We start from the raw sequence: 16,184 nt of genomic DNA, 5'->3' as shown, positions 1-16,184 counted from the left end.
TAGAGCTCGCAGTTGACCATTTTTGTCTTCTTCTTTCTCCACTTCTTTTTGAACTCGAGGATACAACATCAGTGACCATAAAAAGCATCAGAGCCCCGTATTTTTCGTTCATCCATTCTCTAAATTTGTAGGATTAGGATTTAGACTGGAACGACGTCGTTTTAGGATTGGGGGACTTTTTTGTCCTTAAACCTTTCTGCCATATCCACGTGAGACACTGTTACGACCACGTCAGCATAATGGCATCTACATCAAACATCTCCGTTACGTTTCATAAGCTTAGTTGGATGGAGGGATCTAAATATCCTGGTTTTGAGGAGGTCACTGACGTAAATATATTTTTCAATTCTTAGGGATCTAAGTGTCTACATGACAAAAAGTTAGGGACATATTTGTCTTTTTTCTCAAAAATCTATATGTATAGAATTAATGTGTCCAATTTGTATCATGACATTTGGTAATAAGTGATGTCTGGTGTCTTAAAATTCACAGACTTTTCAGAAAGAGTTATGCTACACATCCTAGTCTTTTTGGCAACTAAGTTTAACCAAGTTGGTCCAAATCCAACAAAAATCAATTTCATTAGTGAGAGCGTGAACATACGCTCCAATTAACATGAACTTTCCCATGTTACTTCTCCTCCTCCTCCTTCTTCTTCTCCTCCTTCTTTTTCGCGTTTCTCCTCCTTCTTGTTCGCGTATTTTTTCCTCGTCGTCATTTATTTATTGCTGTTGTTGTTGCTGCATTTTTTTCTTTTTCGCCTCCCCTTTCTAGTGATTTTGTAGTATTATGTGTTTCCTCTTTTTCTTTGTTTGCATTTTTTCTTATTTTTATTCTTGTTAAGAGAGTAAAACCAAAAGAATCATGAGAAGGTAAAATAAGAAGGAAAAAATGAACAAGAAAAAAAAGAAGAAGATGATGATGATAATGAAGAAGAAGGAGGATGAGGAGGAGTTTGTTTGTGTGTCATCATTATTAAGTAATTTCGATGCATTCTGAATTTAAATAAGGTGCACTTGGTATATACTTGTTTTGAACTGAGTTCGCTTATGTGTCATCATCATTAAGTAATTTCGGTGCATTCTGAATTTAAATAAAGGGCACTTGGTCTATATTTGTTTTGAATTGAGTTTGTTTGTGTACCGTTATCATTAAGTAATTTCGGTACATTCTGAATTTAAATAAAGTGCACTTAGTCTGTGCTTATTTTGAACTAAATTTGTTTATGTGTCGTCATCATTAAGTAATTTTGGTGCATTTTAGATTTAAATAAAGTGTACTTGGTCTCTTATTTTGGACTGAGTTTACTTGTGTATCGCCATCATTAAGTAATTTCGATGCATTATGAATTTGAAATGTTATACGTAAAAAAAGAAGACGACGATGATGACAATAATGATGATGATGATGATGATGATGATGATGATGATGATGATGATGATGATGATGATGATGACGACGACGATGGAAGAGGAGGAAGGAGGAGATCGAATTATATGAGAAAATAAAGAGGAGAAGGAGAAGGAGGACGAGATGGAGGTGGTGGTGTGGTGGTGGTAAAGAAGAAGCGTGTGATGTGGAAAACGGTTATAAAGCACATAATGTGAGAAATGGTTATAACAACTTAGTTGGACTTGGTTAAATATTTTATGTGGTTGTAGAGTTTTATTTCTTGAGAAATTTTCATTTTATTTTGCAATAGCTTGTTCCCTTGTCTGGTAATCTACTCCCTAGAAGAGAGAGTAATATAATAAAAGTAATAAATTAAGGGGTAGCAATAGGACGAGTAACGGAGATTTTTGCTTACCTGACTCTGTTTCACTTTACAACAATCTACATAGAACTCTCCCATTCTTATTTGAGAATAGTAAAAATTTAAATTCTAACCGCGCTTCCGCGAGTACCCACCCCAGTCTCACTCTTATAATTATTAAATTCCAATGAATAAAATTAAATTTTAAATTTTATATAACTAGCATCACATATATAACATAAATTAAAGTAAGAACTTAAAAATAATATAATATTATCAATCATTTTACTAATTGTTTTATCTATATTACATATATTATATATTAAAATTATATATATTTATATATATATATATATATATATATATATATATATATATATATATATATATATATATATTGAGGCTGATAGAGACGAATATTCTCTAAATCCGAACCCGCCAAAAACTCGTCCAACACCTGATCGAGTAATTACCCGTCCTTATTGGATAAAGGTAGAATGAATACCCACACATCTAAATAGTATTGTCATTTTTAGTGACGACGACGACGAGATGACAACAACAACAACAACCAAAATTGACTCTATACATTGAAAATTGATGAGAAGAGCGATGTGTATAATTTTGACGTGGTTATTTGAAGCTTATAAAAGGAGGTAACTAGTCGAAGAATTTAAAAATGGTGTGAATATCATACAGTGGGTGAGAAAAGAGATAGACTCTAATAAGAAAGGAGCTCTCAAAGTTCTTGATTCAAAGCTTCCCTCCATTCCCTTTCATGAAGTGATGCATGTTTTCTATGTAGCAATGTTGTGTGTTGAAGAATAATTGAATAAGTAATAGAGCGTCTAAAGAAAGGAAATATATATCCTCTATCTTTTAAGTAGGGTTTATCATTTAAAGATTAATTTGATCAAATTTTATAAAATTATTATCCTCGCAATTAATTAGGAGTTACAAGTGTGCGCTGATATGTAACTTAACGATTAGGTCAGACTCAGTTAACATCATAGATAAAGAAAGTGATGAAAAGAACTAATATAAATAATTTTAATTATTTTAAGACGGGATTTAATTAAAAAAGAAATTTCAGAAATCAAATTGAAAATCGCGTGATCTTTTAAACTATGTTTGTTTATAGGTACGGAACACAGACACATAGATACAAAATCGTGTTTGACAGATGAGATATGAATAGAGACATTGTCTAGAGATACCAAATCAGTGTATTTTGTATCTATCTTGACAAGAAAGACACAAAAATACTAACAAAAGATATAATTTGTTTTTTATTTTTTTATTCTTGTTAATTTTTTATGATTATATTTTTTAGGGTAAATACCCTTTCTAGCCCCTAACCGTTTGCCCATGGGACATGTCGCACCCTAATCATCACTAAACCTCAACCAGGTCCCCACCTCTCGATATAAGTGAACCGATCGACCTCTGTGACCGGTTACGAATCGATAGCTGTATGACGTGTCAGCTGGAGGCTGAGTTGTCAAATGCAAGTGCCAGGTGTCACTGGAAATTGTTGCAGGGACTAAATACTCCTTCCCTGCAACTGAAACGTCGTCGTCGCGTGGGGTTCATAATCCCCCCTTTCCTTTATAAGAACCAGATTTTAAAATAAAATAATAATTTAATTGCGCGTAATAAGTTCGAAAATATAGAAATGTTATTTCGAAAATATAAAAGTGAAATTCGGATTTAGTAAATTTTTACGAATGGGAAAAAGTATTTTTTTGCTGAAATATGCGTAAAAACGCGTACCGATAAATTAGCCAGCAGTACCAGCTTAAGTTTGTCTGATACTGCGTGAGAGCAATAAAAACTATAGAAAAACTTAGAAAAAAATTTAAAGTTAAAAATCGGGCGCTAATTTTAAAAGTTTGTCTCAAAGTTGGGTCATACGGGACAAAAATGCTAACGAGTTGGATCGGGCCCAGGTTGGGCCCAAATCTAACATATATAAACTCAATTAATGAGTCAACAACCTCATTTTCAGCCCTAGAGAGAGGGAGCCACGGTGAGTGAAGAGAAGGGCGAAGAAAATAGGTGTCACTATTCATCGTCACCTTCCGAAAGTCATAACTTGAGCTATAATGCTCCAATTAATGATCCGTTTGTAGCCACGCAAAGCTATCGATGAGCTCTTCAATTCTAGCTAAACAAAGTTCAATATACACACTCTAGTTTCTAGCCCTAACAATTTTGCAATTTTGGGTTTGGTTTTTGAGTAAGTTTTGTGATTTTGATTGTTTAGGTAAACTCTAATAGCGGGTAATTGTCGAGCTTTTCTCCAATCACCCTTGAATAAGGTAAGAAACCTCTATACCCTTGTAGTTTGGTGTATTGTGAGCTTTAGTTATTAATATATGGTAAAATTGTATTTATGAAGCTTGACTTTGGTGATTTTGGAGTTGGTTGTGGCATTTGGTTTGACTTTGGTGGATTGGAGCTTGGTGGAAGCTTGTTGGAATCAAGTTTTAGTATTTGAGCATATTGAAAATCAGTCAAGGTATGGTTTCGGTTTTCTTTATGTAATATGTAATATTTCGTGAAACTTAGGCTAGTTGACCATAAGATAGGATTGAATGATGGTGTATGATTAAGTGTATGTGAAATTATATTTGATGATGAAGAGTATAATATGAAGTGTTGAAATGTGTGACATATGAATTATGATAATAATATAATGAGTATTGGTGTTATTTATGATTGTGATGATTTTAATGAATTATGACGGTGATTGTTGATGTTTGGTATGGATATGATAATTGTTGTTGAGGATTGATGATGCTTATTGAGATTTAGTAATTATGAGAAATATGAAAATGAGTTGATAAAACGTTAAAATTGAGATTTATGAGAATGAGTGGTTGAATGAATGATAAATGAGTGAATTGTGATTGTGGTATGAATTGAGATGTAGTTATGGTGGAACTCCAATATGATGATGATAACTGAATTGAGGAATAAGGATGTTGGTGGTTTTGATTAGTAGTAATGAGGTTTTATGATAATGATGTTGATAGGAATCTAAGTAAATTTGTGAAATTGAATGGTTTTGATAGTGAATGGATGAGAGATGGTTGAAAAATTTTTGGTATGAGACTTTGGGTTGTTCTGAGTGTGGTTTAAATTGGTTTGGTTTTGAAGTTTTGGAAACTAGTGAACTTATTTGATTTTTGTGAAACCCTATTTTTGACAAACTTTGGCGAGACATAACTTGGCCTCCGGACTTTCATTTTGAATGAAACTTAATTTAAATGAAAATTAGGTCCGAGGGCTTTTATACGTTCAAAGAACGGAAGAAAAATATTTTAAAACGAAGAAGTTATGTGCGTTTGAAGTTCGGTATAAAAATCTGAAATTCTGCAACTTTTACAATTTTCCAAGTCTGCTATGGCTTGCATACGCGAACCTGTGCACGCGACGTGAGCATTTTCCATTGCCAAGTGATCTCGCGTACGCGGGCACTAGGTGCATATGCGGGAATGAAATTTCGAGGCATGCGTACACGAGTTTTAAACACGCGACGCGGGGATTCCCTTCGGGTTGGGAGTCTCGCATACGCGACCACCCTGTTTCAACCTTGTGCGTACGCGGGATAAATGTTCGCGTACGTGAGATCCCTGTTTTGCTGAAAGCTTGTTTTTCCTCATTTTAAAGGTTCTTCTAGCTTTCCAAACTTCTTTATCTTATGTTTAAGACTTATAAATAGTGATTAGGCCTTGAAGCTATTGAAGATGAGTTAAATGACTTAGGATTAGATATGTTCTGTTATGAGTTTAGAAGACGGTAACTTAGGATTTGGAAGGTTGTGAATGAAGTTGATGAATTTTGAGTTGTGAAGTATTAAATTGAGGAGAAATTGAGAAATGTGAATGTTGATGATCATTTTCAGGGTGGAACCTCTGGCCAGACTCATAACAATTAGAGTTAGAATTGTAAACTGACATTTGCTGTACTTTTTGTTTTTTTGGGTTTAGTGTTGTGCTTGGCTGTTACTATTGTTAAATATGATTGGTATGTAATAGGTGTTCATGTATCATTTTGCCATATTATTTTTTGGAACTAGAATAGGCTAAGTCCAAGAAGCATAAGAAAAATATGCCAAAGAGGCCACATACTCCACAAGATGGATAAGAAAAAACTCCAATTACTCAGTCTGCTCCTCCAGTGGTAATGCTATTTATTTTGAATTCTAAGTTATTGTTCAACTCATTTTTGTGTGAACTAATCACATATTGTCGATGTCGCTACATAGCAATCTCAAACTGAACTTGCACCACCAGCCTAGCTAAGACCAAGATTCAGGCCCAAGTAGAAGACTTTTTGGCCACCAGGTGCTCTGAATCCACAGCCTCCCCTAAACTATGGTCCTAATCAGTCTACACCACCAGTCCAGCTTTTTTCGGGCCAACCTATAGCTATACTAAAAAACAATGAGGCCATCTCCAAAGAAACAGTGGCAGCAGCAAGTGGAGAAACTTTCTCAAAATTATTGAAATTCATTCCAACACAAAATTTCAGGCCACTAAAGCAGACTTAATTGACTATGATGGTTATACCACAAGACATCGCATTTAGTTATCTGTTTTTGATGCTATTTCTGTTTTTTGGTTGCTAATCCAGAATTTGGGAAACTAGTACCAAGTAAGGACATGTGTTTTTGGAAACATTGTCTCATAGTTTGTGGGTTTTATTTTGAAGACTTTGTCTAACATAGTTTGTGAGTTACCTTGTGATTATGAAATGACAATATATCATCTTTGGTTAAATGTGCATTGTTACTATGTTTTCAGTTTCCTTCAACCTTGATTCTGTCAATCAATTATACAGATATCATGGAATGTACAAAATATACATAACTGTATACACAATGTCTATTAATTTTTTACCATAGTTTATTATAATTTCATAGTCTAAAATTTTTACTGCATCCCCAAATTGTACCCATTACAAAATATTACTAACAAAAACATACTAACATTATACAGATGTAACTAGGCTACATCCCTTTCCTATTATAATGCCCAACAAAATCAACCCAAACAATTTCCAATTACTAAGAGCACCACTATTCTTCTCATCGTTTTTGACATCATCCATCTTCTTTTCTATTTTTGCAATTCTTTCTTCCATCTTCTTCGTCGAGTCTGCAACTCCATCTTGTGGCACTTTCTCAATACAAAAAGAGACAATATACTCATCTAGTCAGGAAAAGTATTTGCAATATCGTGTGTTGTTCTATATCAAAGATGGCTACTGTTAAACTCCAAACAATTACAAAATAACTCAGCAAACCAAACAAAACTCTAAACACAACATTTGCCTTAAAATAAGAACAACCAAAGAAAAGCCTCCCTCAATTTTTTGAAGTGCTAGATTCAAACAAAATGGCGTAGGATCCGCAATTGCACACCGGAGGAACAAATTTCTTTTTCATCATTCTCGATGCTCCTTCCAGACTGCTTCCATCGGCACTCATTCGACTGCTGCAACTCTCCTCACACCCACCGCATTTTTTCTGACGACTGAATGAAGAACCAGAATTCGCAGTACCTATACCCACTGTTGCGAGTCCTCTCACATAGAATGAAGTTGAAAACCCTAAACCTTTTGAATGGTATGAGAAAGGGAGAATTATGAACCCCATGTGACGACGACGTTTCAGTTGTAGGGAGGGGGTATTTAGTCCCTGTAACAATTTCCAGTGACACCTGGCACTTGTATTTGACAATTCAGCCTCCAACTGATACGTCACACAGGCTACCGGTTCGCAACCGGTCACAGAAGTCGATCGGTTTATTTATATCGATGAGTGGGACCTGGTTGAAGTTTAGTGATCATCAAGGTGCGACATGTCTCACGAACAAATAATTAGAAGTTGAAAATGGTACTTACCCTATTTTTTATGATTATATTTTTCTTTCTAAATTTTTTTAAATAAAAAATATCGATAAATTAAATTTTTACAATTTATTTTAATTTATCATCAAATAAAATATAAAAATACTAATTTTTATTCTTAATGTCTTATTTTATCTTTTTTTTAGAACCAATATCAAAGAACCAGTTTGACTAGTTTTAACTTTAGACTTTGTTTTTTTTTAAAACCGTAAATGGCGTTGTTTTTAATTTTAAAAAAAATATTAATTTCGAAACCTAACAACCCCAGATTCAGTTCGTCCTACCTTCCTCCTCACTCCCGCTAGCAGCAGCAGCCCCGCCCCAGCAACGTTCTCCGCCACTGTCGCCGGCGTTGACACAGACGGCGACGCTCCCCTCGCCCGGGTCCCTCTCTCTGGCTCCTTGCTACTGCTATATCTATATCGCTGAGTTGCCGCCCAAAAATTGCATGTGGCCTCGCCTCTCCGGTCTCCGCCGAATGACGTCTCTGCTTGCTTCTTCGGCGTCGTCGACGGTAAGCTCCTCGTCCTCTCCTATGGCCTCTGTTCGTCCCTAACCCCTGTTGGTCCTCGTCCTCGTCCTCGTCCTCATCGCTAACTCCTCTGGCCTCTCGTTGTTGGAGGATAGTGGGGCTCGTTGCTCTCACTGGAGAAGGATGGAGATGCAGTCAGTAGGGAGTTAGTGTGATAGCTAGTTAGATGTAAATAAATTTGGTTCAATGACTTCAATCACATAAATAAATTAAATTAAAAAAAAAGAAGGCGTAGTCAGTGTCTATAATAGTATTATTATTATTGTTTTGGTCATTGTTACAAATTGTTTGGGAAAACTGGAAAAGCCGAAAAGCATTCTTTTGATCATTGTTTTGATTTGTACACGTAGGATTACTTACTGAGTTCAGTTGTTCACCACTGAGCTTCAATAGTTTCCTGGTAACAGAACACAAATTCAGATTGATGTGGGTTGTAGATTGAAGAGGAACAGCGTCTGCTCATTCAGGTTTTCAGGTATTGACGAAATTCCACAGTGCATCCAATTCTATTTCCCATATAATCTTAATTAAGCAGGTGCAGCTTTGTGAAACTGATTTCAATTCTATTTCCTTGTTGTTGCTGCAGCTTTTTTTGGTTTTGCTTTTTTGAATTATTGTATGCTTAATAGGCTAAGCAGACGGTGCTTCTCCTCTGCTGCTGCTCCACTCCCATGGCTTTTTGTGGGGCTCGGAAACCCTGGTGACAAGTACAGAGGAACTAGACACAATGTAGGTTTAAACGCTTTGTTTTGCTTTCTGTTAGTTTGCGCTTCTCTAGTTACCACTAACCATCCTATGCAGGTGGGATTTGAGATGATTGATGCATTTGCTGCGTCAGTAGGAATTCCTATGGATACAGTCCATTGCAAAGCTCTTTTTGGAAAGGGTTTGTCCCTCGCACTGGATTCATTATTGTATTTGTTTGTTTCTCTTTCAGCGTATGTTGGATATCTTGAGTTTTACGGTGAGGTTGTCATTTGCAGGTTTTGTTGGTGATATCCCTGTTTTCCTCGCCAAGCCTCAAACATATATGAATTTGAGTGGTGAATCAGTAAGCAACTAAGATGTTCTTAACAACACCCTGCGGGTCTTTTTGTTTATGCATCAAGATACTTTTGTTACTGATGCCAAAATTACCTTAACCTTCAATGCCTTTGATTATTTACTCAGTTTCTTAAGTTGACAAACTAAATTGAGGGACAATTGTTTATTGATTGGCCTTTGGCAGTCCATTTTGCTTGGAGTTTCCTTAGAGGATTTAGGCCAGTTGTGGTGTTTTCCTTAGAGTAATAGTTTTGCTATGATACTATTAACTCAAATTGGAGAGAGTTGAAGTACAGGAAAGTGCTTGAGAGAAGAACATAAATTTGTAATTTGTCAAATAGCTGTCCTCTGCTGTTACAATTAACCTGCCCTCATTTTCATATAAAACCAAGAAGAGGAAAAAAGAAAGAGAAGTCAAGTAGGTGGTATTATCATATGTAATCAAGGAATGAGAGATGACTGCCCATTCATTTATTGGTTTTATTTGTATTTCCAGTGCTGGTTCTTGCTGGGATCATATGATAGTATACTAATATAGTTGCATGGAATGTTTCTATCTTTGAGTTAGCTCCCTATTGTCTATTTTGCTAGTGTCATTGCTGTTTAGCTTGTATATATAGCCATGTGCTAATTATTTGTTTAATAGTATCATAATATTGCCTTCCTTGTACTGCAGACTGAACCGCTGGCTGCTTATTACAAACTACCTCTTAATCATGTGCTTGTGGTAAGTCATTCCATGCACCTTTCCTTTCTAGCGCCTAATAGATGAAAGGTTAATAGGTATGATATTCTTTATCTAACCAAGGTTTTTTGGGTTGTAGTTCCACGATGACTTGAACTTGCCATGTGGGGTGCTTCGTCTCAATGACAAAGGGGGCCATGGAAGCCACAAAGGGTATAGCTACTATATGATAGTTATGAAGAAAGTTTGTTGTCTGCATATACGGAAGTTTTTATTTATCTATCTTTCTGAAAAATATAGTTTACAGTGATATCATCGGGAACTTGTTTCCTTATACATGCACCTACTCCTCTAGATATCAGTATGTTTGTTAAATACAGATAACATACTGAAAAAGAAATAGTAAACTACCATGTCTAACAATGAATATTTTGAGCGATGACAAATCTAACCACGAAAAAATAAAATTAAAGTTATACCATAAAAGATAATTTCGGTTGACAAAATTTTCCAAATATTATAAAATTATAAAAAATTCCTAAACTACCATTTTTTAACCCTAATTTTATTCCTAAATCTTTCCCATTCTTGACCTTAGTCAATCCCAGTTCTTTATCCCTCCCTCAACCCCTCCTCTTTCGATACTGTTTTTTCTCTATTGTAGCATCAAGCAAATTCTTAAGGTCTATGGGTTTCCTTCTAGTCTCCTGTGAAGGAAACAATCAAACAAGTCATCACATGAAAAGAAAAAAGAACCAGATTTATTAAGAGATAGAGGAGAAACAAAGGTGTGCGTTGTTGTTGCAGTAGTAGTGGGGAAGAGTTGCATGGTACCAACACACAGTGAGAGTAGACATAGAAAATATGTATTAATATGAGGGGGAAATCAGCACTCTTTTTTCTCTCTTTCTTTCAAACCAAGAGAAGATAGAACTAAAAGTTTTTTATAAAATTTTGCAAGGACTAGAAACTTTCAATTTGGGACTGCGATATAGAGGCTAGTTGAGTGATGGTAGAAGATAAAGAGCTTCGAAAATTCTTTATCAGTTCCTCTGCCACGCCACGCACAATCTCTCACACACAAAATTGAATGAACAATGGGACAGTGGGTCTCGTGGGATTTGAGGAAGGTTGTGACGGTGGTGGGGGAAGGAGGGAGGGAGGAATAAAGAACTGGAATTGACTAGGGTTAAGAATGGGATAGATTTGTGAATAAAATTAGGATTAAAAAAAGGGTAGTTTGGAAATTTTGTATAATTCTTTAGTATTTGGATAATTTTGTCAACCGGAACACATCTTTTATGGATACAACTTTAATTTTCTTTTTTTGCAGTTAATTTGTCAACGTTCAAAAAATTTATGGTTAGAAATGCTAGTTTACTCGAAAAAGAAATTTGCATTTGCTCTATATAGTGGATGACTATCTTTCAAGAAATGAATCAGTATATTGTATGCATTAGACTCAAAGGGTCATCATTGTTCATCACATTTGTATTTGTCAACAGGCAATATGTTATCTATCATATTTTTTTACTGCTTCACTGATTTAGGTGAAGAGGAAAAGTATTTTTTTCCCCCTAATTATCTGAAGCAACGAAACTGATGTTTACAATCAATAACATTTTTTAGGCTTAGGGGATGGGTTGTTCTGGGAACGTGAATTCATGAAATATAATTTGCATCTTTTGAGCTCTGAATTTTTTATATTCAGCTTCTTCTCTCAAGTTCTACTATTTATCTTGTACTCGCTTCTCACTTTTCACTGAATTAGGCTGAAGAGTGTTATCTATCACTTTAGAGGAAATAGAGAATTTCCTCGGCTAAGAATCGGTTAGTTTTGTTGCAAAGTTGTTTCTTCTTTATTCCTAAATTTTATTATTATCACCATCATAATTATATTGAATTTGTCTCCTGTTAGGGATTGGAAGGCCTCCTGGGCAAATGGATCCTAAAGCATTCTTGCTTCAAAAATTCAATGTAACAGCTAGACAACGAGTAAGTTATCATTCATTGTTAAATGCAGTTTGGGTTCCAATACTGTAACAGCTAGACGGAGTATTGCTCCTCAAGTTCTCAATCCAGTGCAATTGATGTCCAAGTACTATATTCTTAGGTGCTCTTGGAGCATGATGTGTATTTTGCTCCCAACCAATTAGAAAAATGCCATTTTAAATTGGTGTTTAAATGAATAGCTAGCCATATCATATAAAGTCATTTTTGTTGATTGTTTTCATATCCACTTAGAGCATGGTTCATAATGAGCACCCAAGAATATCTATGGTGGTCCAAATAAATATAACTAGAAAAATGGTGAGTTGGCATTTTGATGATGCAGTGCCAAAGTTGGGGTCCGCTACAACTCAGATATAGTGCATCACATAAACATGCCAACGAATCGTCTTTATTCTTGGTGTTGCTCTTCAATGATTGGATATAATTGTACTGATTTGAAAATTCAAAAGCAAAATACTTAGTGTGAGCCAATGATTATTAGCAATAGAGCATGCAGTATCTAACTATCTATAGGTCATTACCATAGGGCACAGCATGTCACTGTAGTGTATCAGCCTTTCAGCTTTTAATGTTTGATGAGCTTGTATCAAGCCAATTTTTTTCACCATTACAGTAAATTTATTATTTCTTGTACCCCCCACCCACAAAATTGGACAGATTGATGAGGCATTGCAAGAGGGGGTTGATGCCTTAAAGCTCCTTTTATCTCAAGGTTATGATGAGAGTGCAAAAAGGTTCAACAAAGAGCAAAAGTACAAACACTTAAGAGTGCAAACATTACCAGTTTGATGGAGTTCCCACCATGATGTCAGTCTTCGTTTAAAGTTAATGATAAAATGTTTGAGTATAGTTAGTCACACACATTGTTAAATCCAAAAAATAGTTACTAGTGATTTAATTTTACTTTCTGCGTCTGCTCTGTTTTGCATCATGTTATACTCTGCAAATTAGTGAAGCAGTAGAGAATGAGATTATCCAAGTAAAAAAAAATGAGCATTTTTGTTTTCTTTTGCACATATTTCATAATTATAATGTCTACTCATTAGTAGTAGCTTGTTTTTCTGGGTCCTTTATTAAGAAAATGAGATCATAGTTTATTTCATTACACTGATTGTTAGTTTATAATTTACAAACTTTTCTAGCACTCGCGATAATAGGAACTGCGAATAGTAATGTGACAAACGGTGCAACTATAACCAAACTAATAAATTCTTAAACTACAATGTGTTTCAGGCTAAATTAATAATTCAGAACCTGAGCATTTCATTTTATCATTAAAGAAATGGAACATTTTAAAGCCGTTAAGTAATTTTAATTCATCAACTTCAACATCATATTTTTTTTTGGGGTCATGTCTGACGTGAACACCACCTTAATTGATTTTTTTCGAGTGATGGTATCTCTCAACTTGACAAATTAATGACTAATTCGTCACGGATCTAAACTTTATTTAAGTGTCTGCCAACTGCCATCGAATCAGTTAAGTGTCTGCCAACTGCCATCGAATCAGTGAGCTGATTACTCGACCAAATCCAATTTAGTGTCTATGATATCAAACTAAACAACTTTTTTTGTCGTACGGACTAAACACATCCATAATTATATATGAGGCCTAATATAATTGGGCCTTCTGTCGATAGCTATAGTATAGCCCAACTTATTCGAGCTGGGCCTAATGCGTGTTGTGCTAAGACAAAAACAAAATTTTGATGCAAATAAAATGAGTGTATATATATTGTTTGCCCAAAATTGCTACGTGCATAAAAAATCAACTATTATGGATTTCAATATTTTGTATATATTTATAAATATAATTTTATATATTTTTAATGAGTATTTCATATTTTAATATATTCTATACAAATACTTAATTAGTAACTGAATTTTTATGCATACATAACATGATTATAAATTTTCTCTGTGTTTTGCTTTTTGGTACATACCCAAATAATTGAGTACCTATCTATCATTTTCATCTGGAACAAATAAATGGCAACCGGCCATAAAATAGTCTCTATAAATTTTTAAAGGTTTTTAAAAATGTTAAAATAAAATTGGCAAAGTTGATTATTTCCTATCCAACTATTCCATACATTTTTTTTTTTCATTATAAGGTCTGATTCAAGTAGTTGCAGGAGTCACAAAACTGTTTGTTGCGACCCTGGAATAATGGATCCAATTGATTTTCAATTTCCATTATACATTTCTCGTTTAATGTGCAAGAACAAAGCGATATGGTCCAGAGTCCAGAGAATAGGTTATAGATAAAATGGCTGGCAAAAAAGAGTTTATAGCAGACAGCTTGTGTTTCTGAAATCTGAGTATCACGCTGGAAATTTCAGAAGTTGCCTAAGCCAAGTTCAACACAAAATCTTATTTGGTAAAATTTGCATGTGCTACTTCCATCTCTCAAGGGCCAAGGCAATCACACTGTTTCAACTAAAATAAATAAATAAATAAATATCTATTTCAGTATTTGACAGATCTGATTTTCCGTGGTACCATGCATCACTCGCTTTGTACCTTTCTCCGCATGTTTTGTATGTTCAAACTTCTTCTGTTCTTTCCATGTTTTGGATTTTTCACCACTATCCAGCATCCACTAATTCCTTCCTTAAGAGCATCTTCAATCCTTGATTTAATTTAATTTAATTTAATTTTAGATTCTTCAAAATATTATATAAATGTTATATTTTATAAAAATTAATTTGATATTTAATATGAAATTTGTTATTTTAATATAGGAATGCACGTAGAGTTGAATGAAACTGGATTAGTCTTGATTCGAATCTGACCATAAATAATGACTAAACATATTTTTGAGACCCTTACTCAACCCGAAACCCGATGAAATCACGCTTCTTTTAAGTCACACTAAAATCGGATCTCGATCAGATAAAATCTGAGTCTTGATAAATTTTATGTCAAAAAATTACGATGCACCCATATTTGTTAGAGAGAAGTTGATAACCATATTTAAACTTAAATTTATCCATAAATTCTAATTTCATACTTCTTTGATCTATTTCTTGATTCAACAAATGTAATTAAAAATAAAACAATAATATTCTTATAATTAATATAACATAATATTTGAATTAATTTAAAACATATATAATTTTTTTAGTTCCCCTAGGGTGCACATGGGTCAGGTGAAGACGAGTTCGCTTTGACTCAGACTTGATCCTAAATAATGACCGGGTCTATTTTTGAGACTTTTACTCAATCCTAGGCTCGGTAAAATCACACCAAGTTAGTCCCAAAATATTTAAATCTAGACCGAATCTTCGAAGCGGGTCGGGTCATATACGCCCCCTACTCTAATGGTTGGTCTAATTTCAATTTATTAACATTATAATGTTCATTTAATAAATTTAATAGATATACAAGTGACTGCATTGTATTAATCATTTTTTAAAATAATACAATATCTACTTCTTGCTGATAACAATATCATTTTAAATATTATATTTAATATAAATTTTTATTTTAAATCAATTCAATTACGGTAAAAATCAAGAATAATACCAAAAAAACATTTCATTAAAATTGCCCTAATGATCAAATACCAGACATACACCCTAAATAAATGAATCACTACCCACCACAATATCTTCTTTTTCTTAGAAGAAATGTAAATTTTTTATGAGATTCTTATTCTTCATGCATGATTTATTGAGTGTTTCGAAAGTGATAATGCTAATATAGTTTTGGGTTCATAGTAAATGTTATTAAATATACATATAACAGATATGGCATTACTATTACTCAAAACATTAAAAGAATAATTTTTTTATTTATAATTATTAGTGTCTTAAGGATATATTGTTTAACTAAAACCTAGTTACATTAAACAACAAGTTATTGATTCAGCTCCATGCAGCAATCATGAAATTTAATTAATGCTCGATGTTATCCGATAAGAGTGTTAGGCATGGCACAATTGGTAGGTATGGTTTGGTTTGATTTGTTCATGAATTATAGTATATGCCAGCTCCTTCATTTGGTGTAGTTTTAATATAAGTTGACCTTTTCTTATGACTACTACTTCTCAACTTCATTTAGGGGGTTTAATTTTAGGCAAAATAACTCACTTCCTAGCTAGGTATTTAGCTACTAATGATGTGATTTTAGATTTAATTATTATTTATAAATATCAAACAATCATTTGTTTTTATTGGGATGTAAGATTAAAACTAATTTTGTATTTTAGTCAATTTTAATTTTAGTTATTTAGT

At 34.0% G+C, this 16,184-nt stretch overlaps 1 protein-coding gene across 4 annotated transcripts; it reads left to right on the top strand.

Moving 5' to 3' along the window:
• Positions 1–7,882: 7,882 nt before the first annotated feature.
• Positions 7,883–13,061, top strand: LOC107634052 (Peptidyl-tRNA hydrolase family protein). 4 transcript variants are annotated; one of them, XR_015883369.1, is made up of 11 exons: positions 7,883–8,186; positions 8,555–8,679; positions 8,791–8,933; positions 9,006–9,090; positions 9,188–9,255; positions 9,925–9,975; positions 10,073–10,146; positions 11,705–11,763; positions 11,852–11,928; positions 12,604–12,811; positions 12,906–13,061. XR_015883369.1 is itself a non-coding variant. In XM_088487266.1 (10 exons), exons 3-10 carry the CDS (start codon positions 8,823–8,825, stop codon positions 12,733–12,735), a joined length of 657 nt encoding a protein of 218 aa, XP_088343392.1. In that variant the 5' UTR covers positions 7,930–8,186; positions 8,555–8,679; positions 8,791–8,822; the 3' UTR covers positions 12,736–13,061. The 4 variants fall into 4 exon arrangements, 2 of the variants coding, with proteins under 2 accessions (XP_088343392.1, XP_088343399.1); XR_015883370.1 differs by having other exon boundaries at positions 7,905–8,186; positions 8,612–8,679; XM_088487266.1 differs by having other exon boundaries at positions 7,930–8,186; positions 12,604–13,061.
• Positions 13,062–16,184: the final 3,123 nt, after the last annotated feature.

The sequence above is a fragment of the Arachis ipaensis genome, chromosome B10 (assembly GCF_059453495.1).
Source record: "Arachis ipaensis isolate K30076 ecotype BB chromosome B10, ASM5945349v1, whole genome shotgun sequence".
Taxonomy (NCBI): Eukaryota; Viridiplantae; Streptophyta; class Magnoliopsida; order Fabales; family Fabaceae; genus Arachis; species Arachis ipaensis.
The sequence above is the reverse complement of the archived record's forward strand: the minus strand, read 5'-3'. Positions and strand labels throughout refer to the sequence as shown.